The sequence below is a fragment of the Culex quinquefasciatus genome, chromosome 1 (genome assembly GCF_015732765.1).
Source record: "Culex quinquefasciatus strain JHB chromosome 1, VPISU_Cqui_1.0_pri_paternal, whole genome shotgun sequence".
Lineage (NCBI taxonomy): Eukaryota > Metazoa > Arthropoda > Insecta > Diptera > Culicidae > Culex > Culex quinquefasciatus.
Window position 1 is genome coordinate 76578477 of NC_051861.1, and position 24548 is coordinate 76603024.

Genomic DNA, 24548 nt, shown 5'->3' on the forward strand with positions numbered 1-24548 from the left:
ATAAGTGGGAGGATGAAAATTGAGGAAATTAAAATTACGATACCGTAATTGATGTGACGTCCAGGAAAACGGTCAGAATGTCCGGGAATGAATTGATTCAAAGTTAATCGTCTGGTTAGGAATGATTTCCCTGCAATTTAGCTGGTTGGTTGGATATAATTTCAAAAGTACAAATAATAATGTTTTTTTCAGGATGCCTCTCAACATCAATATTTTAATTTGTTTCGAACGTTTGCGAAGACGCAAGAAAAAAAAAACAGGTACACGATTAATTTTTGTTCAACACATGAGTGGCTTCTCCGCGTTGTTTCAATCGCTCTTATTTTTTATAATTCTGTATACATTTCCTGCCTTTTTCTACCAACCCTCAATCATTCGCGGTCAAACTGTAATTCATTGTATGTTTTCTATTTACACAATTTCTGGAGAGAGAAAGAGAAAGGCAGAAAACTCTTCCGCATCCCCACCGGATCATTGCAATTGAAAAAGTTTATTTTTTAATTATTGCACACGTCGATTTGAAGAGGGCAATTGTGGTTCTTTTTTATGGAGTCCACCCACGCTGCCCTTTTTCTATCTCGTTTCAAAGTTATATTTTTATTTGGTTGTTTGGTCAAGCAGGGGTAAATGTTTACGTGAAGTTGGATAATTTTCGACATTTTTTGGTTTTCAGGATTTTACTTATGGCTGTGTTTGAAAATTAGTGAATTAATTTGTAGGTTTTAACTTCTAACAAAAATACATTTTTAACAATTAAATTGTTCTATAACAATAGAAGAATAAACAAAATCAGTGAAAAAACCCACATGTTAAACAAAACAGATTGTCTCGATCTTTAACACGAATCATGTTTTGAATCTTCAAAATGGCTACTTTGATTACTTTTTAATCGATTTTTCATCAAGTTGGCTTATGGTCAAATGAGTGACATGACTTCAAATTGAGATACAGTCGACTAGCTGGTTATTTATCATTTCAATTTTGGGGTTTGAAAGAAGTTTGACATTCATTTGTTTTGTTTGCTGTAATTTGCCACAATTCAGCTGAGTATCAGAAAAATAAATTAATGAAGTCAAGTTCATTTGCAACTTTCGGTGAACTGATGCTTCTATACCTCGACCAGCCACAGAGTCGAGTGTAATAGTACAGACACATAGACGTACATCTTTCAACATTTTTTATAAACAATCTATCGATCAATCTGCGTTAGAGCCGTCTAGTGTGCATGCATATACAGTTCTAAGCTACTGTCAAACTTGGATAAATAGGATGTGGTGAATTCAAAATTGCTATGGTGAGTTTTCGATGATAAAAGCATTTTTGAGTTAGTGATGCTCCAAACGAGACACATTTCAAAGCACTATTCTGTAAAATGCTGTATACTGCAGTGTTGTAAATGTGTGGTAGAAAAAAACTATCATTTGATAATTCTTGCACCAAAACGTCAGAGAGTATATTGATCGTCACTGTAGCTTGTAAGATCTCTTAAAGCGTATCGTGAGTGCCAGCATGAGCATTCTATTTCTATCACTCATTCTCTTTTTCTCGTTTACGAACACTCGCCGAAGATTCTTTTGTTTTCTCAGAAAACCGCAATGAAAGACCGCGAGAGGGGGATTGGGAACCGATCACGCATTACGTCTTGTTAAACTGTGTTGGCAAATATGGTTTTGTGATTGTTTTTCTGGCCACGCTCTGTTGAGGGGGAATGATTGTGAATGCGGCAAATGAGAGAGAAAAAGAGGATGTCACGCGGAATTGTGTAAACACGAGATAGAGACCGACAGTTCTTTTTGCCGAGAATTTAGCGACGGAAAATGGACAATGAAAGTTAGGAGATGAGATTTCGGGCATGATGATTGCAGTCGGTGAGAACTGAAAGTTTTATAAGTTTCTATTTAGTAATGTCAAGTAATTTTGAAGCAATTTTACTTATTTGTTACCTCCTTATGCCTCCGTTAAATCCAAAAACAATAAGCATACACAGCATATATAACCCGGACAGAACAATGCCAAAAATCCCATCCCATTCAACCAAGATTACGCGTCAATTCTTGGCCCACTGAAGTTTTCACCCGTAGTCGTCGTCGTAAATCTGCATGGACCACCCTTTTTGACAACACACCAAACCAGATACACCCACCCTTCACAGCCGTGTCAGTGATCCACGACAATGAATCAGAATAGTTGCACGTTGGCTCGAGCTATCTCTTTCCCTCGGATACAATTGTTCTCAATCCGACCACGTGGACGTGGCACGGAGGGCAAGCGTCGTCCTATTATTTGGAAGCACCCCATCCCGAAATTTCCCAGGTTACAAAAGGCGCAGACGAGTCAGAGACAAATGGATGTTCGAATTTGTTTTATAGTTTTATTTTTGATAATTACTAGCGTGGGTTGAACATTGTCGCAGCGATAGGCCGGCTACGAAAATATGCGAAAATAAAATCAAAAATGTCAAAATTCCGCGTTCGTTTGTCTGTGGCAAAACGAATATCTGGGCGAGTAGACAGCAATCCCCGGTAAAATCGGGTTAGATTTTAATAACTTTCAACAATGGAAAATTGAATTTAAACTTGTATTACTTCGTGGTGGTACGTTGTAAGGAGGGGGTGAGAGTTAAGGGCGACAATTCCATGGTAACGGTTTCTGGTGAACCACTTTGTGTTGTCGGGTGGGACAGAGTAGGAATACAGATTAGATTCGAGTGCCGTCGGAACCGAAACATCAACACTCTCGAGGGGGAGTGCTGCTTCTTGTTACGGGTACCTCTTCCGGGAAAATCCGGGAAATCATTGGTGAAGAAGGGGTGATGCTCAACAGGAAGATAATATTAATTTTGTTTATTTGCACACAAGTAGCTTTTGATTATGATTGTTCGCATTTGAAGGGTTTTGGCGTTATCAACTTGAAGGTTCAGTGACGCTGCAGACGGGAAAACTGCGGGAAAGAAATGAAAAAGTGTTTGCATGAGTGATTATAAGCGGATGCTTTTTGTGAAAAAAATGTAGCAACTAATTGTGGGTTTATCAAAATAGAGGCATGAAAATGCTACTAGGGTTGCGTTCCAGTAGAAAAATTCAAAATTAAGTCACAGTGACCGACGTCTCATTGGATGTTTTGCTTTCTAAATCTCCCATTTCCATGCTACACAATAACTCAAAATTACAGTTGTAACAACACTGTCACCACCTTAAGCAAACACGTGCAAGTCCAGCTTGAAGCACCTTCGAGGTATGACAAGTCGACTCTTGAGAAAAGGAGATTTGAAAATCTCAGCATTTGCATCTCAACAGGCTCTGACAAATTCACGTTCACCGCGAGGAGGCAACAGTTGCCAACACGCCTGCTGCTGGCTGGCAGCCCTGCTCTTAGTTTGATGTGAACTCGGACACTGTCACCACAGAGTAACTCTATGCTGTCACCGTCACTTGGAACTTTGAAGGTGTAAATATTTGCCCTGCTCTCGAGGGCTCGATGTGCTCACATGGGATCGAGTTCGGACGCGATCAACTATTACTAGAGGTGGGCAAAACCGCTCTTTTTTAGGAGCCGCTCTTTTTCGTTCGCTCATTAAAAAGAGCCGCTCTTTTGAACGGCTCTTTCGTTCTTTTTCAAAATTTGGATGAAAAAGACTTTTTCAAGAATCGTGCGATTTTATTTGGAGAAAATATTCTGTGAACTCTCCTCTACATTCTAATTTAATAGATAAAGTCTATAAACGCTAAAGTTTAATCGGACAAAATGATTAATTTTTTTCCAAAATCTCACAAATATTCAGTGGATTTTTGGTAATATTTGACAAATTATGCTATTTGAAATGCTGAAATTTGTATTCCGGTATTGCATTTTCGGTATTGCATTTTAAATTTTTTGGAAATTCTATAAATTATATTTTTGCAATTCCGTCGTTAAACTACTTACTTTTCCTGTCATTTTTGAACGACGAAATAGCCTACTTTTCTGTACCAAAAATAACAGAATCGAATAGCAACATTTTTCAAAATAAATGCTGAAAAGTTCTACTTTTCAGCACTCAAATGGGAGCTGAAAAGTTGAACTTTTCAGCACTTGTTTCGAAAAGTAACACTTTTCAACATTTTTTTGATTTAAACGATTTATTGACAAAATACATGAAAATTTGACATAAAATTTCACTCAGTGTGTGTTTTTTTGAATTGCAAAAAATGTTGTATGGAACTCGTTGCAAAACTTGATTTTTTCAGCACTCTTCGTATTTATCCAACTCGGTGAACCTCGTTGATAAATGTACGACTCATGCTGAAAAAATCCTCTTTTTGCAACTTGTTGCATAAACTACTATTATAAAAAAATCATGCCATATTGAAACGGTTCTTTCAAAAACCCGGAGTTTAAAAAAAGAACCGCGGTTCTTTTTTTGTGAGCCGCGGTTCGTTCGCTCTTTTCAGCGAACCGGCTCTTTGAGCGGTTCGCTCTTTTTTTGCCCACCTCTAACTATTACAAACTTTGCTGAAATGTGGTGTAGTATTTTGAGCAAATTTAGGTTAATTTTAAATTTTTCATTGAATTTTACTTACATTTATTTGCTGACATGTAATGTACAAATCTGACATAAATTAACCTATCATAGCTAAACACTCATCAGCTTGAAAATATTCAACCAAGTGCGATCTTAACCGCCCACCGACCAACTCCAGGTGTCCCGGAACCTCAACTTTCAAAATTCACCCAAAAACAGTCGCACTCACCACGTGGCTTACCATCTTTAAAAAAATCTAACAAAAAATAACATTTGCTACTCTCCTTCAGCTGAGGTTTACCTTACCTTAAACAGTATTGCGTCCACTCGAAACTCGTAAAATGCCAGAGCCAGGTTGTTTGACAATATCGCACACAGTTTGAAGCTTATTTTCGTCAGTTGATGTCTTCTAGAAGTGGCCAGGGGGCTGCCCACACTAGTGAAACTTAAAATCTTAGACACGCGTTCAAGAGAGCGTTTTTTGACGATGGCCTTTTCGTTGTTTTGTTTCACTATTTTTGGTGGACTCGCACCTGATGGCATTGATATTTTGAGGTTGACAATTTGGTATAATGTGTAATGTATGATTCTCTGGAACAAAAAGCTATTTTAAATTTAATTTGAAGTCCAGCGATGGAAGTAGAAGAATGAATAATTCGATAAGATCGAACCCTCGGGTGAGTTTTCAAAAAGCCATAAGAGCCACCGTGACCTCCGACACTACTTTCGTATTTCGCCAAATTGATGCAAAACTTTATTTATATTAATTTAGGGGACTTGAAAGGCGTGTACATGAACAATCTGAAATATTTTTGAAATTGGTTTATCGTAAGAAGGTCGAACTCCGATGCGAAAAGGGCTTTGTTTACCAATGGCTCTTACGTACTTTTGAAAACTAACTGGAGAACTACTCTTATTTCATGCGCTACAGTAAAAAAAATCGGTCTGATTCAGCAGCAGAAAAAAATGTTTGTATACAATGTTAAAATGAGCAAAACTAGTGGTTCGTAAAATATCGTGATGTACTTATGAGATTTCAGTAGAGATATTCCAATTAAAAAACGTCGTTAACTTCATTTTAAATACAGACTCTGGAGCAACACGAGAAAAAGAGCGGATAAGCATTTTGGCAGATTAAACTATTTTGCTAATTCTCAGGCTAGCTTTAATTTTTTTTCAAAACTCAAATTGTTAAACCACAGCTGAACAATTCTCCGCCAAAACCGGAAATTGATTTTCTTTGTATTTTTTATTTGGGTCCTTCCCTATGACCAGAGAAGCCATTTTGTGTCATTGGTTCACCCATACAATTTTGGCAGCTGTCCATACAAAAATGGTACGTAAATTTTCGAAAATCTGTAATTTTTGAAGAAATTTTCTGATCTGAAGTTGTAGATATTGATGGGAACTGTGCAGAAAAAAAACGGTACACGGAATTTATTTGCCGATCTTGAAATTAACTTATTTCACACAAAAATCAATTTCCCTAAATCCGCTGTTATACTTTGTTGATAATATTTTAGAGGACAAAAATCGCAAGCCATGGAGTAATACGAAAAAAAATAATGCCGCTGAGCTATGATTTTTTGAAAAATTGCGTTTAAAAAAAAAATAAAAATTTTAAATTTTAAATGTAAAATCATGTTTGCTTTCGGTTGCAAGTACTTCACAGATTTAAAGCCACTTAAAGTTGAATTTAAAATGAATAATTATCGTTTTTTTGATTTTTTAAAAATAGTATCCATGATTGTTCATTCTCGATTTTTTTTGGTAAAGTTTTAAAAGTGACATTGAAGATTGGACCTCTGTTTGCTTAATATAGCGAATACAAGAAAATTTAAGTTTGTTTTAAGTGTCATCCAAACATTCCCACATTTACTAATAACAATATCTCAGCAATGATGAAAAAATAATAATAAAAATACAAAATATAAAAATGGTCGAAACCTGCCGATCTCGTAGAGAATTCCTCAGCCACCTTTCAACATTGCGGGTTTTGTTGAACAGTTACTTTTTGTCTCAGAAATTGCAAAGAAGTTCCAGCTGTCAAAATGCGTATGCGCCCTTTTCAAATGTTGCTCCAGGACTGATTCTTTAAGAGCCCTTAAGAGGTTACATACATACATTTGATTTCGACCAAAGAAAGTATATTTTCAAAATCTGTTTGCTTGACTGTAAATTGTTATATCTGTTCTAAAAGTAGCGTCAAGATATGTTATGTTTTAAACAAGCAAGAGACGATTTAATCTTGATTTTTTTCAATATATTTATAAATAAATATGCATTCATTATGCACACGGGACACAATCACCAAGTCTTCAGCGTAAATATAAGCCAGTTTGGTCATCGCATTATCTTCAAATTTAAGTTTATGATCAAATGCAGAAAAATTTAAATTTTGAGCTGATGCAAAAAAGGTGCAGGTGGTTATGTTACACATGACCAGTATGACAAAGAACTTTGCAAAATGATTGTTGAAATTTTCGATAAGAATGTTCGGTCCAAATTCCCCCTTTATAATAACCGTCCTATCGAACTAAGGGGACGGAAATTGCAAGTGGAGCTGAAACAGAAATCGAAGTGAAATCAATTTACTTTCCTTCACCACTCGAAAGTTACCAAGATGCGGGAATGTTTTTGCAAGGCTGTTGCTAGCAATCGGCGGCAGTAAAGGATATTTGAACAGCAGACATTAAAAACTACCTTTACAGGGCTCTTAATGATTACGAGATAGTTATTCTAAATTTCCAGAAACAGATTTTCGCAGTGGCACAAAAAAATGTGCATCGCAGTAATCTATTTATTACTTCCTGCCTAATAAGCAATATATTTTAACTGCTTAATTTCAGATAATGGCCAAATGCAACTTTTTATGCCCAGTATCAAAAATCATAAAGTTTGATACCCATATTGCCCCAACTCTTACGGTCCGGCAAATGTCCCCCCATCGGAACATCCGCGGGGCCTCCGGCCACTCCGGATTGTGGTCACTACTGCCAAATGTCAAATTTCATGTCCAGTATCAAAAACCATAAAGTCTGATACCCATATTGCCCCAACTCTTACGGTCCGGCAAATGTCCCCCCATCGGAACATCCGCGGGGCCTCCGGCCACTCCGGATTGTGGCCACTACTGCCAAAATGTCAAATTTTATGTCCGGTATCAAAAACCACAAAGTTTGATACCCATATTGCCCCAACTCTTACGGTCCGGAAAATGTCCCCCCATCGGAACATCCCTGGGGCCTCCGGCCACTCCAGTCCGGGTGGTGGCCAGTTCCAATGATCGACTCCCGCGACTGGAATGTCTTAGCTGGTCCTTGCCTCCAAGCCATCTGCTCCCGGACCTCCAAGCCGTCTGCAACCGGGCCACCAGGCCATTTGCTTCTGATGTGTTCTCGTCGACGTCCAGCAATAGAATGAATTTTCGGGACCGACCGAGCCGAGTTTTGTTGGCTCGTCGACGATCTGAAAATTATGAGGTGGAGTGGGGTTGATTTTAGATACATCAATCTCACGTCTCTCGATTGACTGATTGGGAAACGTTCGTTCATCCAACCAGCGTGCACCAAAAAGAGGGGAAATTTGCCGAGAGGGGAATCCGTCACGTAACGTTTTCGCTTCGCGAAAATTTTGGATTGACACCACGTATAGAAACCTTAGGACAAAGTTCTTTGTCAAAAAAAACTAATTTGGAGCTCATTGAATTTGACCGATTAAAATGTATGTAATCCCTTAAATGTTTCAATGAATAAATCTTTCACGTCAGTATAAAACTAAAAATAATAATAATTGGCTGAAGCGGAAATAAAATATTGGTATATTATTATAATTTTTTTTTTAAATAAAAATGAATGTCTTTTTCGAATGAACTATTTGTCTTCTTGTAATATTTAAATTGCTATTCAAAAGTCTAATGATGAAAATACAATGAAAAACTGACAACACTGTTACATTTATTCTCACCTCTATATTGTGGGTTCAGTTCGCGGTTCGATTGATCCTAACGGGTGGATAACATCTTGTTAAATTTGTGAGGACACTCAGGAGTTCTGGTAATTCTGGGAACACTTGTAATAGATAGATAAAAATGTTCAAATTTATTACAATTTTCATGGGAAATTCAAAACAATCAAAATAATTAAAACGAGTTTATTTCACATAAAAAATCGATTTGTGTTCCTCCAGAGATTCACTCATTTAAAAACAGTCACTCGAACAAATTTGGCCTTTTTGCGCGAGCGCGTGTCTCACTTCATGACAGTGTTTGCGTTCGTTTTGATAATGTTTTCACAACTCGCACCGTTTGGTCGGGTTGGAACATCTCAAACTCAATTTCAAATGTCGCGGGATTTGGTTATGAAATGCACACTTCAAAAACTTTTTTTTTGCTGGCTGGTATTGTCGTTTGCAATGCAATTTAAATATAAACAAAACACACATAGTAGGAAAGTTGCCTAGCGCAGCGGCAAAGTTTTGAAACAAAGAGGCTTCCTCTGGTGGTGGCAGTTTTATTGCTATTTTAGTTGATTCAAAAAGTTTTTTTTTCTCTCTCGTCTAACCATCGCATTGTTTTTCACTTTGTTCCATTCCAGGCTCCAAACGGCAGCGATTGTCAACGGAAACGGACCACGACACGGGGTCGGAATCGTCCCCGAGCAGCCCGCGGCACCTTAAGGCGGGTCTGTTTTCGCTGCCCATGAAGCTGTCTCCGTCCCGGAACGGACCGCCGAGTTCACCCGAGTCCGACCTGGACGTGGACGATTCCGCCCCGGACGACTCGGTGGTGGCCCCGGAAAACCTCAGCCTCAAAAAGGACTCCGGTGCGGGGTCACAATCGCAGGCCAAGGATTCCCCCGATCGGAACGCAGGCTCACCGGTCAACAATGGGTTGGGGAACGGTGTTGGCAGTGTTGCCAGCAGTTTGGGATTTTTGCCATATCACAACCACACGCCACAGTATCAGCACGGGCTGGGAGTGGCCGGATCGCCGACGCCACAGCGATCGCCGGTTGACGTGCTGCTGAGGTAGGTTCTTGTTGTATAGCTCGTTGTAGCTTAATTGACGTAAGATTGAACAACACTGACGGGATAGACAAAAAAAGTTTTAAGTAGCGAGTTACTGAAGTAAGCAAGTGCAAGAAGGTCAGAAGAGTTCTTGAGATGGTTTAGGAATTGCATCTTGAATAGTTGCGAATGATATTGACGTAAATTGCGCATCATAAAAGCGTCAAACAATCACACTTAGAGCTTCGATGGACTTATTTTCATCATGATTATTGAGATCTAGATAAATATAACTAAAATGTCCCATTCTTCAAATTTTATGACTCGACTTTCATTAACCTACACAGAAAAAAATATAGTAATATTCTTCAGGAAATGGTGACAGATTTTGTGTCAAAAAAAATGATTAAATTTACCTCATCAAATGATGAATTTTCATCATGTTCACATTTTTACACATTTCTATTTAATATTACTCAAAAAAAGAGTTAATTTTCAACCTACCAAATTTTCAACATTCCAAAATTCAACTTTTTTTTCTGTGTACTCGAGCTGAGGAAAATAACACAGGAATGCCAAATTTTGGTATTACATGGACAAACAACCCGTCGGTTAACTTCAAATGAGTTTTCATAAAAACGAATCACAATTTCTAAACCGAAGATTTTTGTTTCTCTCTCCTTCGCTTCCAGAGTCTTCCCGAACCGCCGCCGAACGGAGGTCGAGCAGCTGCTCCAGCGATACCGCGGTGACGTGGTCCAAGCGATGGAGGCCATGCTCTGCGGCGGCGACGACGGCGGTCTGCACCCGGCCATGAAGTGAGTATCCTGCTCAGTCCCGACCGTAGCGCAACTATCCAACTAAAGGTAGCTTTCTTCGTTTCTTCCCCAGCGTTCCGGCTCCCTCTCCGCCCTTTTCCGTAAAATCCGCCTTCTCTCCGCTGATGCCTCCGGGAGCGTTCGGGGCACCGGCCGTAGCCAGGGGTTATTCGTTTCTGCAGGCCCAAGCCCACGCCAAGCGGTTCCTGACGGCACCGTACAGTGGAACCGGGTATCTGCCGACGGTGCTCCAGGATCCGGAACAGGGTGATACCAACGGGAGCGGCGCCGGGAACGGGTCCTCCTCGTCGACTTCCGTGGGCGGTGGGAACTGCGGCGATGGACAGGAATAATACACGTTTATCAACTTGTAAACTTTGTTTGTAGTATGTTTCGCGGAAGGACATTGTAATCAATATTAACGTACTTTTTAATTCGGGGCTTAGTTAGTGAGGGAAGGGACGGGAAGCTTGTTTCGCTGTGAAGAGGCAAAAAAGGGGCGTGTGTACAGAATGTGTAGTTAACAGGAACAATCAAAATAGGGGAGAAGAAAACAGTTTCAAGTTAGAACCTTTACATATACGTAAACGAATGATGGCGTAGTTCAAGCATTGCACTTTGAACGCATGTATTTTGTAAATAGTACAATTGTATTTGATTATGCGTTAAGTTCCACTGACGGTCACTTTATCAATTGTTTCAATTATCGTTAACAATGTTAAGAACCAATGTGAGCATTTATCCACCGAAATGGATTAGCTACAATTTTGTTGGCGTTTGATTCGAAACAATTTGTCTCAGCAACTTTGTCATTTGAAATCAAACAGTTACGTCGACGAAATTTAGTTGCGTGTTCGCTTTGCTCACTGAAACATAGTTTTATGCGCTGGATGTTACGGTTTATTTTACGATGATTTTTCTAACTGTCTCTTTTTATCAAAAAAGGAAGAGTTTGGTGCCTTCCTCACATTTAAGTAGTATTTTTACAGTTCAGACCAAGTTCAAACTTGATTATCCGAAGCCTCGATTATCCAAAGTTTACTAAGAAATTTCGGATAATCCTACCAAAGACTTTTCTCTTTTTTTTTATTTTCTCAATTTTAACTTAAAATTCAACCGCATTAAGCAAAATTTGAGTGGTTGGTTGCTTGATTAGTTGAAAAATGCATTTTCTAAATTTAGTGGCCATCTTTGATTTAAAATGTTCAAATCAATAGACTTTTTTCGGGGTCATAATTGAGGTAAACAATTATATATACAAGAGCACAAATAATTGTTTGTTTACCGATCAATTAACGCTATAATCGTTTCAAATATTTTTCCAAGGCATTTGTGTGGGACTCCGTGCTTAAACTCAACCCAATCAACCAATTATCTGTGTGGTAAATTTTACGCAGTAGGCCTGGCCGCTTTAACGCTTGTTATGAACAATGCATCCTGGTGCAATGGCGCACTACAAATGTTAATAAATGACAAGAAGAAATCTAGGCGTAATCAAACTAAAGGCTTTCTCCAGGATCACTTCGCACGATTGGCTGCTCTAAGGTTTGATTCGATTAGATTAGGAATAATTTACGTTTGATGCGCTGCAAGCTGCTTCTGTCCCTTTAAACTTTTTAAACTTCAAACTTCAGTCAGTCATGTTTTATTTTTCAATTTCCTTCTATTCAGTTAAAACCTATCACTAAATCCGAGTCTTTGAGAATTGCTGTACTCTGATTCATGAATCCACATACAATTTCTTTTATCGACAGCATTTAAAAAATCTTATTCACAACAAATTGTCTAATTTAAATTGTTCAAATGTTTAAGCTATTTAGAACGTCTGTTTTAGTATAAACTGATATACATGAATTCCAATTCGTTTATACTTTGTATTCTATTCATTATGTTTCTGACAATTTCAATAAATCATAATTTCGTTAAATTTTGAACTTCCTCTAGTTGAGTTGAGTTGATTTTTTCATAATAACTATTACTTTTTATAACATCCCTATGTTGATTCCAAAAAACTTTATATCCTTTGTTAAATAATGCTCAAACTTAATAAATGTGCTGAAAATCACTTTAATTCATGTTTTAAAAGATTTCCATAGTTTTTGAAAAGTTGAAGAAGCACCAAAATGTATAATTGTCCAAGGTCTGAAAAGAGAGGGGAACAATGAGACAGCCCTGGTTAAATTCTGAAATTTGGTCATGCCAAACATTGTAGCCCAACTCATGCCCAATGAAATGACGAAAGAATTTTGAAGAAATATTTGTTTTGAAGTTAATGCTAGCCTACGAGCAAACAAGTAATTTTTGCAATTCCGCTGTGAAACTGTCAACTTTTCCTGTCTTTTTGAAGAAACAAAACGGCCTACTTTTCCCTACAAAAAAACATAATGGAATATTAATACCTTTCAATACCTGTGCTGAAAAGTTCTACTTTTCAGCACTGAAACGGGTGCTGAAAAGTTGAACTTTTCAACACTAGTATCGAAAATTATAAGTGAATTTACTAAATACATGAATGTTTGACATAAAATTCCATTCAAAAAGCGTTTTACGGAATTGCAAAAAATGCTGTAAGCAACTCGTTGCAAAACTTGATTTTTTCAGCACGCGTCGTATTTATCCAACTCGGTAAACCCCGTTTAATATTATGTACAAAAAAAATGAAGTTGACTTTATATCTGTCGGCCACCATTGCTAGTATCAACCACTAGGGTCTTTTTTATCTTCGAGGACTTCGCCGCCCTGGGCTCCTAAGTGTACGACAGTATGGCCCGGAGCGACAGCGCCGAATACCCATTTTGCCCACCGCTCGATTCGAACCGGCGACCTCTGGATTGTTAATGCAGTGCGCGGTCCGATTGATCCACACGGACGGGATAAACGTACAACTCGTGCTGAAAAAATCTTCTTTTAGCAACTTTTGGCATAATAGTAGTTTATGCAACAAGTTGCAAAAAGATGTTTTCAGCACGAGTCGTACATTTATCGATGTGCCTCGTTGGATAAATACGAAGAGTGTTGAAAAATCAAGTTTTGCAACGAGTTCCATACAACATTTTTGCAATTCCAAAAACACACACTGAGTGAAATTTTAAGTCAAATTTTCATGTATTTTGTCAATAAATCGTTTAAATCAAAAAAATGTTGAAAAGTGTTACTTTTCGAAACAAGTGCTAAAAAGTTCAACTTTTCAGCACCCATTTGAGTGCTGAAAAGTAGAACTTTTCAGCATTTATTTTGAAAAGTGTTGCTATTCGATTCTGTTATTTTTGGTACAGAAAAGTAGGCTATTTCGTCGTTCAAGAATGACAAAAAGGAGAATTCCCTTATGAAAGAAGCTACAATTAGTAATCTCTTTAAAGTATGTTGCTGGTCTAAAACAGATCAGATGTATTATTTTCATTGTTCTTTTTAAAATGAGCGAAAAATAAATCGTAACACCAGTGCGTCATAAAAAGGTTCAAGTGTAAAATAATCATGAAAGTTGAAACATTATCAAATCACCAAACGGACAAAAGATATCTAGCTAATAATAAAATATAGGACAACACAGCACATAACAGCATAATCTTAACAACTCTAGCCTCTTTATGTATATCAGAAGCAAAGTAATTATAATCGGCACAGCGCAAAGTATAGAGAGATCATTAAATATAACAAAATATGCTTAAAAATATGTAGCCTTAAGAAGAAGCCACTACTACCACACACACACAAACCCAAACACTCAAGCAAAAAAGAGGAAAAAGTGAAATAAAGAAGGTGCCATAATCATCCCAAAAATACCCCTGGAAATTTTTACTTCTTCATCTCCGACATTCCCAAGAAATTTAATACTTTCGTCCCGTCTATCCCAGTCTGGTGCTGCTTGCTGGTTGTCCCACCATCGCCACTAACATGCCTCCCTTTTCCAGCTGGTGAAACATCCCAAAACCATAACAGGAAACAAATTTACCCTTTTTCCCTCCGATTGCTTCCAGAGCGAAATTTTGAGTCTATTATATTTTTGATATTTCCGAATCTTTTGGTTTCCGTTCCAACGTCGTTTTCCGTTTTTCATTCAAGTGATGTTTAATAATAATTTGCCGCCGCCGCCGCTTTTATGTGTCAAATTAATTTCTCATAATAGCAAATAGATCCCCGGACGTTGTTCGGAGATCTCTTGACGCACAAGCCCTCTGGAGGGTGTGGAGGGAAATAGATACGGTTTATTACTTTATTCACTCCCTGTGACTGCGAACTGGGAATGGGGTGTTCTGGGGTGATTATTTGCTGGGTGAAATGTGGTTACCCCTAATTTAATATGTACATCACCGGGACCCAAGAATCTATAGGGTTGGCTGTCGTTTTATATTCTGACAGAACGAGTGAGCGAGAGAGAGGGGAGTGATTGTCATTGCCAGAATGTTAGGAAGTGAAGTGGCTTTGAAGGAGATAGAGAGACAGAGGGGTACTGGTATTTTGGAAACAATTTCTTTTGTCTCGCGTTTTGGCAACGGGTGGCTAAGCCGGGGAGGAATGCACCGTCGAAATTAATCATCAGTTTTTGGAAAGGGTGAATCGACGGCGGTGTGATATTCTCCTATTTAATAATATTTAACTACACACTCTTTGTCATCTACAAGGGAGCCGAGCTCCATCTTTATTGTTCGGCTTCATCTTCCAGACTGACTACCCATCCACGCTCGCTTTACACTCACACATACACAGCTCTACACGCTTATCGCTGACTAGCTAACTTTGGTTAATGTTCAGGATGCCACATCCTCCTTGCCAAATTGAATGTTATAATAAGTACACTAACAAAACTTTAAAGTTAATATAAAACTAAAATCCTATCTGCCGCTTCTCATCTCATGTTTTGCAACGCCTGGTGAAGTGTCCGTCCCGTAGGGCTATCGGCTGCCGATATCAACGATGCCAATGATGCGGGTCCATTTCCCTTCTTTGCGTAATCATTGATCGTCGATCTATTCTGGTTTCCTCCGAGTCAACTAAAGTAGCGAAAAAAAATGAAGAAAAGAGAAAAAAAACTAAAATCAGCAGTACGAGAAAAAAAATACCATCCACTTTGACGACCCTCTGGATTTCTGTGGTCTATATTGCAAGTTTCAGCTCGAACCTAAGAGTCCAAAGGCACCCAAACCTCTTTCTACTCCAAGGAACCTAAAAACCCCTGTGTTTGAATTGCAAACCTTTGGATTGCTAGTCAAACCGCCACCAGCGATTCCACCGGATCAGGCTTAGTTTGGTGTGTTGTTTGTTTTTATAGCAGGGGACGACTCCATATCAGGAATGACTTAACGGCCTAACAACACCGGGACCGACGTTTTAGGTTGGAGCAGATGAAACCATGATCATCCGCTTACAAAGCAGACAGCGTAACCATTCCACCACGCCTGCCCGTATACCAAGCTCTTATACGTAAAATATAATGTGAAAACCACGTTTATCATGTACACTAAACCATGAACCTCTTTGTAACGCATTTAATCGTATTATAACATTAAAAATGAAAACTCTCTAAGGATTCCTCTCCCAGCTAAAATGTATGTTTAATTGGTTTAGAACTCGGTCCTATTTCCATCCACTAATTTAACAAATTATATTACACCTTGATTGTTCTTCGCCTATTGAGCTTTCTTTCACTTTGTTTAAATGGAACCATTATTATTATTTTGATTTTAAACTAAAACCACTGGAATCTTCCTATTGGGTTATAAATTTATGGAATTGATTAAGGAGCATTGTGTGATGAGAACGCTTTTTCTAAAAGAGTGATTCAAGGCTTTACCTTCAACAACAATGTGTTTCACAAAGATCCACATTCAACTTTGTAGTGGTAGTTACACTAGATTTATGATTTAACAATTTGGCTTTTTGTAATTGTTTCCGTAAACAGATTCCTCGATTCAGAGATAAACATATTTGGCCATGTTGACTGACGTACGTATGTAATGTTATTGTTTTTTTTACAATTTGATTGATACAAATTTTACATTCGTGGATCGCTATTTCGAATTTCGTGCCTTATACTATATATATATATATTTTTTTAGCATGTTTAAATGTAGTAATAGATTATATTTGTTCTTTCTTTATTTAGTCATTAAACATACATTGACTACATAGATCCCTGCTTTACCTCTATATACAATGGAACATTGTTTGTATAATATCTTTGATGATTTTCCAGTTTTTTTTTTATAGTGGATCTGTTCATTGAGAAATTTATAGTGTCGCTAATTTTTTATAAGGTTCCATCATTCTTTTCGTTGCGTTCTTTGCAGGCAATGGTGCCCTATCCTTCCTTCCCTGTGGAAAATTTTTGCGATACATTTTCGCGTTTTTTATTTTTATTATTAACTCATTATACTGAAGCGTGATCCTAAAAACTTTTCAGCAACTTTCTTTGAACCGGCTGCGTATGTGAATTGGTCAAAGATTATGATTCTTCTGTTGTATTTTTTTTTTTTGATTATTTTTAATCATGTTATTATCTATTCTTTTGCATAATTTTGTACTCTACTGTGAAAACCTCCTCATTAAAATAACTCAACCTGACTCTTTCGGTAGCTGCAGCTAGTCTCGGGCAAACCCGACTCAATCTTCAGGAACTGTTTTGCTGCAGTTGGCCTTGGGCTAAACCCGACTCAACTTTTTAGGACGATTGGCCTTGGGCTAAACCCGACTCAATCTCTAGCAGCAGTTGGCCTTGGGCTAAACCCGACTCAACTTTTCAGGAACTCTTTTGCTGCAGTTGGCCTTGGGCTAAACCCGACTCAACTTTTTAGGACGATTGGCCTTGGGCTAAACCCGACTCAATCTCTAGCAGCAGTTGGCCTTGGGCTAAACCCGACTCAACTTTTCAGGAACTCTTTTGCTGCAGTTGGCCTTGGGCTAAACCCGACTCAACTTTTTAGGACGATTGGCCTTGGGCTAAACCCGACTCAATCTCTAGCAGCAGTTGGCCTTGGGCTAAACCCGACTCAACTCTTCAGGAACTCTTTTGCTGCAGTTGGCCTTGGGCTAAACCCGACTCAACTCTTCAGGAACTCTTTTGTTGCAGTTGGCCTTGGGCTAAACCCGACTCAACTTTTCAGGAACTCTTTTGTTGCAGTTGGCCTTGGGCTGAACCCGACTCAACTTTTCAGGAATTCTTTTATATGCTCTAAAATCATAAATTCAACATTCTATCCACTTTCTCTTACAAAAATGTTTTCTTTTTCCAGTAGCAACGGTATTACTGTAGGATCGTTATAATTCCTTGAATTATTGTTTAATAGATGGCTTCATTATTATAATTCTTAAAAATTCTCCCACAACGCAATTGCATTCAGTGAAGGTACAAACAGTTTAATACGAAAAAGCAAATGTTTATCCAATGCTAAGCATCAACTTTTCATGTTTTTGCATATTCGCAAAGATCTCCCAAACTATTCAACAACAAACGCAACATAGCAAATTGGTTATGATTTACAACAACTCAACTTTTATTTTTAATAAATTTAAAAATACTTTAACTAACATAATATATTCCCATCAAGGACCTTTGGGATCTCAAACTAGACGTTACGAAGCTAAACTTTCTGTCATATTAAAATATTATAGATACATTTTGTATTTCTAAATCCAATGATTATACACAAACCCTCATGACTGCTTTTTTTTTTACTTCAGGCCTTACAGTAAATATTCACAGGCTTCCAACTGTAAAAAAAATGTAAAGAAATCTATACTCAAGTCTTTTTTTTTTGGCAATGAAGTTTTTTTTATAAGCGACTAAACATTGCATTTTCTCTTTGACAACATTGCAAATTATGGACTTTTCCAAATCAATCATTAAAAAAACAAAGAAATTCAATTTTAGACCTGTAATTCACTAACTGTATTGAAGACTTTCATGTGACTTTCAAGAATCTGTAAATCCCCTTTGGAAGAATGAAGGCTTCCATACAACAATAGAATATTCTATTTATGTTCATAAAAACACTTTGCGCATTGACTGGGAATATGAAGTCCTGAAATACAATAAAATAATCTTTGTAGAAGCCAAACGTAAACTAGTTGCCATTGACTAGCAAAATTTATTTAATAATGAAGGAAATGTCAACGAATTAGTACGAATATTCTATACAAAAATTAACACTATAACATCAGAAACCGTACTTCTAGAAAAAAAAAACGACGTAATAACACAGGCAATAAATACCCAGTGTGGTACACTCCACAGCTAAGAAATAAAAAAAAAATAGAAAACAAAAAACCTACAAATTATACAAAAGCAATACAAATGACACAAATCTTCTGAATAATTATCTGAACAACTTTTTTTTTCTAATTCCTGTTGAAAACTCGGCATCGTGTATATAGTAATCATCACACTTCCGCTCACCCAATTTTGGGTAATGTTATAATTGACTAATTCAATCAAAACCCCTTAATCGTGCATCATATAAACAAAACTATTTGAGTGCGCCGCTCGCGCTGGTGCAGCACACATTCACTCCGCGGAAGAAACAAAAAACTGACATTTCAAAACTAAACAACAAACACACACATTAAGCCCTGCTCCCCTTACTCTCGCCTCCTCCTCCTCGCGCACATTTTTTTATTCTGAGTGATGGCAGCGCAACGCGAAATCAAGGATTGCTGCGATCTTTGCATGCCGTGACGGATGCAAGAGATAAATTTAGTTTGGTCGAAAGACGCAACGCGGGGGAGATGAAAAAGGGAGAAACTTCGGCACAGTGTTCGTGTGCTTCGTTTAGACATGTTAAGGGAAGAACACACACCAACCCGTCGTCGACTTCTTGCCAAAACCAAATCGAGCCACACATAATCAAACCTCTTGAACATCCCAACCCAGCAATCAGGCCGTGCACGCGATCACGCATAACACTCTCACACACTCATACATTCACACACACATCTTTCTGCTCCGCTCGCTTCACACAAACAAAATAACCGGAACATGCTCACCAAAACTCCAGAATCTTGGCTGCCTTCTGCCATCGTCGCCACGATGCCGTCCTGCCTTCCCAATCCCATGGAAAGCCGTCCTGCTGCGCAAAATTTCGGATCACGCACTTAATTTTTTTATTTTATTTTTTTCACTAAAGGAAATTGAATTTCCATTATTTTTTCAGACTTTATTCACAAAATCACTATTAATCAACATGGCAGGATCGCCAATGTGATATTCTCCTATTTAATAATATTTAACTACACACTCTTTGTCATCTACAAGGGAGCCGAGCTCCATCTTTATTGTTCGGCTTCATCTTCCAGACTGACTACCCATCCACGCTCGCTTTACACTCACACATACACAGCTCTACACGCTTATCGCTGACTAGCTAACTTTGGTTAATGTTCAGGATGCCACAGGCGGGGTGCATTTAATTAAAATGTTTGCAGATTAAATTTGGTAGCATGAATGGTAGTGATAGTGGTAGTCAAAATTTTACCATTTACCAATTACCGTGAAACGGGGTGACTTTGATAGGTTTGAGATTTTTCCGCAAAATGAAGAGTACAAATTAAATACGTAGGGGAGTGTGGGGTAATTTGGACACCCTAAGGAAATTGCTCTGCCACGGGCTGTAAGGGAACTTTTCAAGGAATGTTGATGACACCAGAGGATAACAGAGACCATATTTTATGGAAAAATTTAATTCGTTTCGATAAATTTTGATGAAAAACCCATTTTTTTTTCGTAAAAATTAAAAGGTGTCGAAATTACCCCCACATTTTTGTGTGGGGCTAATATGTACACCCCTATGAAGTAATTTGGACATGCCTTGTAGGGTAGTTTAATGATAAAAATGGATAAAATGCACAAGTCTTACTCGACAAACTTCGTTGTGCCTTTTTTTGTTTGTTAACGTTTTTTGATTTTTTGCTTATTCAGCCTCCTGTGATCAAAATATGATTTTACGTAATCTTCTCCACACAATTTGCCGATGATCCGGAATCGGTTCCAGAGTGGACAAAGTGTCAATTAGTTAGCGTAAGAACCTTCCTTGGGCTTATACGAACCCAACGCAACAAAAAGCACCTCAATCCGACGCTCCGTATTGAACTGATTCGCGCTCGAACAAAACCGTCGAAATTTTTATATATGTAGATAGATATCTCAGGCCAAGCAACCCCCTTAACCCTCTACTGCCCAAATTTTTTTGAATATTTTGTTTTTCCCGTGTTCAGGAGGTAATTTTGAGCAACTTTTGTTTTACGAAAAACTTCACTTCTCTTGTTTTTTATTTTTCTTGTTTCATTTTTGGTATTTTAATTTGCATTTATCTTGTTTAGTTTATGTTTGTTTTTGGTAGTACTTGCCCTACTCTACCACCTCCTATCATTACATTTCGCCTATCAATTTTTTTCATGTTTTTACAGTAACTTTTTCTATTTTTGCATGTTTTTCACATTTTCTGCTCTAAAATGAAACCATTATCATTTAAACTGTAAATAAATGCGTAGAGGCATAGTCTGGGTACTAAAAAAATTACTGCATACTTCTTTTTACTTAAAATATAGGAAATGTTAGTAAAAACACAGCCAAAGTTGACCCCTAAAACATTACATTTTTAAAATCTTTGGCAAAGTCACATAAAACAAGTCAAACTTCCTACCCTAAAATTTTTCAAAATTCTTTCCAATGATTTTTGAAGATCAAAAATTGGTTGAAAAATGGATTTTTGACGATTTTTTAAATCGAAGCCCGTCTAGAGGCGGGGTTGGGTTGTAGAGGGTTAAACAAAAATTGTCCACTTTGTTGCCTTATAATCCCTGCAAAACCTTATTTCTCAATACTAAAAAAATAGAACTTAAGGCAGTGCCAACCGACCTTTGGATACTTTTACATATTATACTAAAACTACTTAACCTATTCCAACTTTTTTGGTTTGTACATACTCCTAAGCTATTACTAGTACTAGCCTTATCAATTAAATTGCCATTTTCACTTTATATCCGAAGAAAATGTGATTTTAAAAGGGGTGTCCAAACTACCCCCACTGTCCATATTACCCCAAACTCCCCTACGGAATGGTTTGAAATCATACTGACCGTGGTAGAGAAGTTTTCAAAGAACCTCAAGAAGAACTTTTCATAACAAATTGAAAAGTTTAAAAAAGTTAGATAACTATTAATAACAAAATGTTGATGAAAGACATTATTCCAAACTTCTCAAAGTGTCATGATTTTCTTAATGAACCTGACTTTGAATCGGAGAATGGAATGCATTTTCGGATTTGTTGGACAATTTTCCACTAGGAGAAGGTAAAATAGATCTGTAAATATTAAATAATATATGTTTTTGAAACAAAATAAAAAAAAAAACTCCAAATTTATTTGCAATTTCAGTTAAACAAATTTCATATAAAATGTAAAAACTTGTGATTCGTGCTTTGAATTCAGTTTAAACGGTAATATAAATCGATTATTTTATTAAAAATACTAGATTTAACAAACTTCAGGCAAAATTTTGGCTGCGCAATTCTCACTAACTTGGACTTCGCACTAAATTATTGCTATCGATCGCACTATTGCGACTTGTCAAACTGGCTTGGGAAATTTTAATTTTCTCAAAAAATGATCAAAGCGAGCCGATGTTGCTCACCTGTCAACCTGACAGTTTGGTGGAAACTGTGACTAGAAATGTAAATAAACAACTGCTGGTTGCCTAGTTTTTGGAAATTTTGTTGTCAAAAGTGCGAGAGAATAGTGCGGGCCAAATCCAAGTTACAGTGCAAGGATCAATATAGAAAAAACTTTCTTTGAGAAATAGTGCATGGACTTTGTGTGGCCTACCCCAGTACATGTTTTAAAAATAATAATCTTGAGAAAAACTTTTGACAAAGGACTTTGTCTTAAAGCTCTTTCTGCGGTGTCAATGCAAAATTTTTCGAAAATGTAGCGTTACCGTCGCATGCCCTCGGCGTGACATTCTGTTTCTGTTGCGTGGATGCCGTGCCAACTATTTAAGCTAAAAGTTAGCCTCTGGACATAGAATAGAAGTCCAACTGTCAAAAACAAGTTGTATCACTTTTTTCTCGAGAACAAGTAGCGCCGCGTATCGGCGATGGTATACTTTATTATGCCACTACTCTGGCATAATTTCAAGAAAGTGTTGCTGAAGGTGACAACAACACCATTATTGATTTTTATTCGGAAGAATTTAATTAAAATTTGTTTTATTCTTAGCATCAACAAACCGGGAGTGAAACACGCAGACAAAGAGGCAGTATGGAAAGTCTGCTGCTGTATTTTCTATGGTTCTAAACTTTCACAGCGCTTTTAAACTTCGTTTTGAAAATTAATTTTTAATCAGCATATATGATTTGTTTTACCACAATTTTTGCATCACATTGCCGAAAAATTGACATCATTGCAGTTGAAAATCAAATTATATTTAAAAAAACGAATCTCTTCATGAGGCAAGCGCTTGAAATTCTATGTGTGAATACGAGTATCCTGCGCCTTCACTTTGTGAAATATTTTCAAATACTTAGGTTTCCATGGCGTCAAAATCTTTGCGCTTGAAAGAAGATTTAGTTGTTTGGTACTAGCAATAGTGGCCAACTGCTACACCCACAGTTGGGCAGCGCCATCCCAGAAAATAAAGAACACGATCTAGTAGTATAAAGGTGTGAACAGACACAGAGGATAAATCTCAAGATTAGCGAAAGCGTTATTCTCATAGGTTCATTTTCAAAACAGTTCATCAACCAAAAAAGTGCCGATATCGAGACTCGAACAAAAGACCTTCCAGTTCCTGACTACACAGAAAAAAATCAATTCTCGAAACCGTGAAGTCAGTTCACAATTATGAGAACCACGAAGGAATATATTCACGTTTTTGGTGCAAATGCACCATACTCATGAATAAATTCCTTCGTGGAACTCACATTCGTGAACTTAATTCACGATTACGGGAATTGATTTTTTTCTGTGTAACAAGATATCGTCACCAATGTTTTTTAATTATTCTTACTTTACATTTTGAGATGGATCAACTATGTTTCCCTGAAATAAACTATCAAATAACTGTTTTTTATGCTAACCAAACTAAAAATTTATTTAATATTTAATTTTATAACCTTATTTAACAATGGGAGCGAATGACCCATACGATGAATGAAGTGTAGCTTGACCATTCTGCCTAAGAACCTCCAGAACCGGTATCCGAAACATTCGGTTTCGGTTCTGCGTGACCGGAAGTTGATATTTGTGACTCAGATTTGTTAAAAAAGCAAAATTCCCATTTTTTCAAGCGATTATCCTCGATTTTAGGCTCAGCGACACCTAATTTTGCAATTTTGAACGACATAAACATCAAAAAATATTTGCAACAGCCTTATTTTGCGCATAATATAATAAATATTTCAAAAAAAGTTTTAATTCTGAAAAATATAGGTTTTAAATTTTCCGTTGTAACCAATTTGCCGTCATCTTGGACAAAAAGCCGATCCGCCATTTTGAAATTTGGTATAATTATGGTACAGCTGAACCCCGCTAGTTTGGAATTTTGGAATGTATAAAAAAATCGTGTTTGATCGCTTTTAGAATAAATCAAATTGGTACCCCTTTAAGGCCGTTGCAAATATTTTTTGAAGTTTATGTCCTTCGGCTCTGATCAAAGTCAGAAGGGGGCAAAACATAAAAAATATAAAAATTTAAATTACAAGCCTAGGTTTCAACATTTGGATGAAAAAAGTGTTTTAAAATGCATTTTACAGGCGTACAGTTGCTTTCCAATAATTAGTTTTGAAAATATCGAGGTATTGACGGAATTTTTTTTTCGCAAAAAAAAAATCGTGGGAGTGTACAATGGTATTTTATGAATATATAAAATGTTTTCAAAGGAGTTCAAACAAGGGGGCGGGCGACATAAACTTGAATAAACATAACATAAACATAAAATATTTGCAACGGCCTAATTGACAAAAAAAAAGAATGTTCAAATAAATGCACACACTGTACGTTAATCCACCAAACCTTGTGTTTATGTATACAATTGTTTTGTAATAAAAAAGGACGAACCCCAGACGAACCTGATCAATTGTTCAGTTTTGGCTGCCAATATACAGTACCATGTAGCCCTGTGGTAAACCTTCGAATACATAAGCAATAGATTAGGAGTTCAATCCTCGGCTCAATCCAACACAACTGAACTGCCCATGATCGCATAAATGTCCCATATGCATTTTCATCGTTGG

The 24548-nt window shown here is 37.3% G+C and overlaps 1 protein-coding gene across 2 annotated transcripts in view; it reads left to right on the forward strand.

The window, feature by feature from the left end:
• The window catches only part of LOC6051446 (doublesex- and mab-3-related transcription factor A2), a 44978-nt gene extending 31746 nt beyond the window's left edge, over positions 1 to 13232 (forward strand). For both annotated transcript variants that reach the window (XM_038260821.1, XM_038260816.1), the window contains 3 exons: positions 9097 to 9529; positions 10201 to 10326; positions 10400 to 13232. In XM_038260821.1, the coding sequence (XP_038116749.1) occupies positions 9097 to 9529; positions 10201 to 10326; positions 10400 to 10679 (839 nt within the window). In that variant the 3' untranslated portion in view covers positions 10680 to 13232. The remainder of the gene's footprint in view (positions 1 to 9096; positions 9530 to 10200; positions 10327 to 10399) is intronic.
• Positions 13233 to 24548: the final 11316 nt, after the last annotated feature.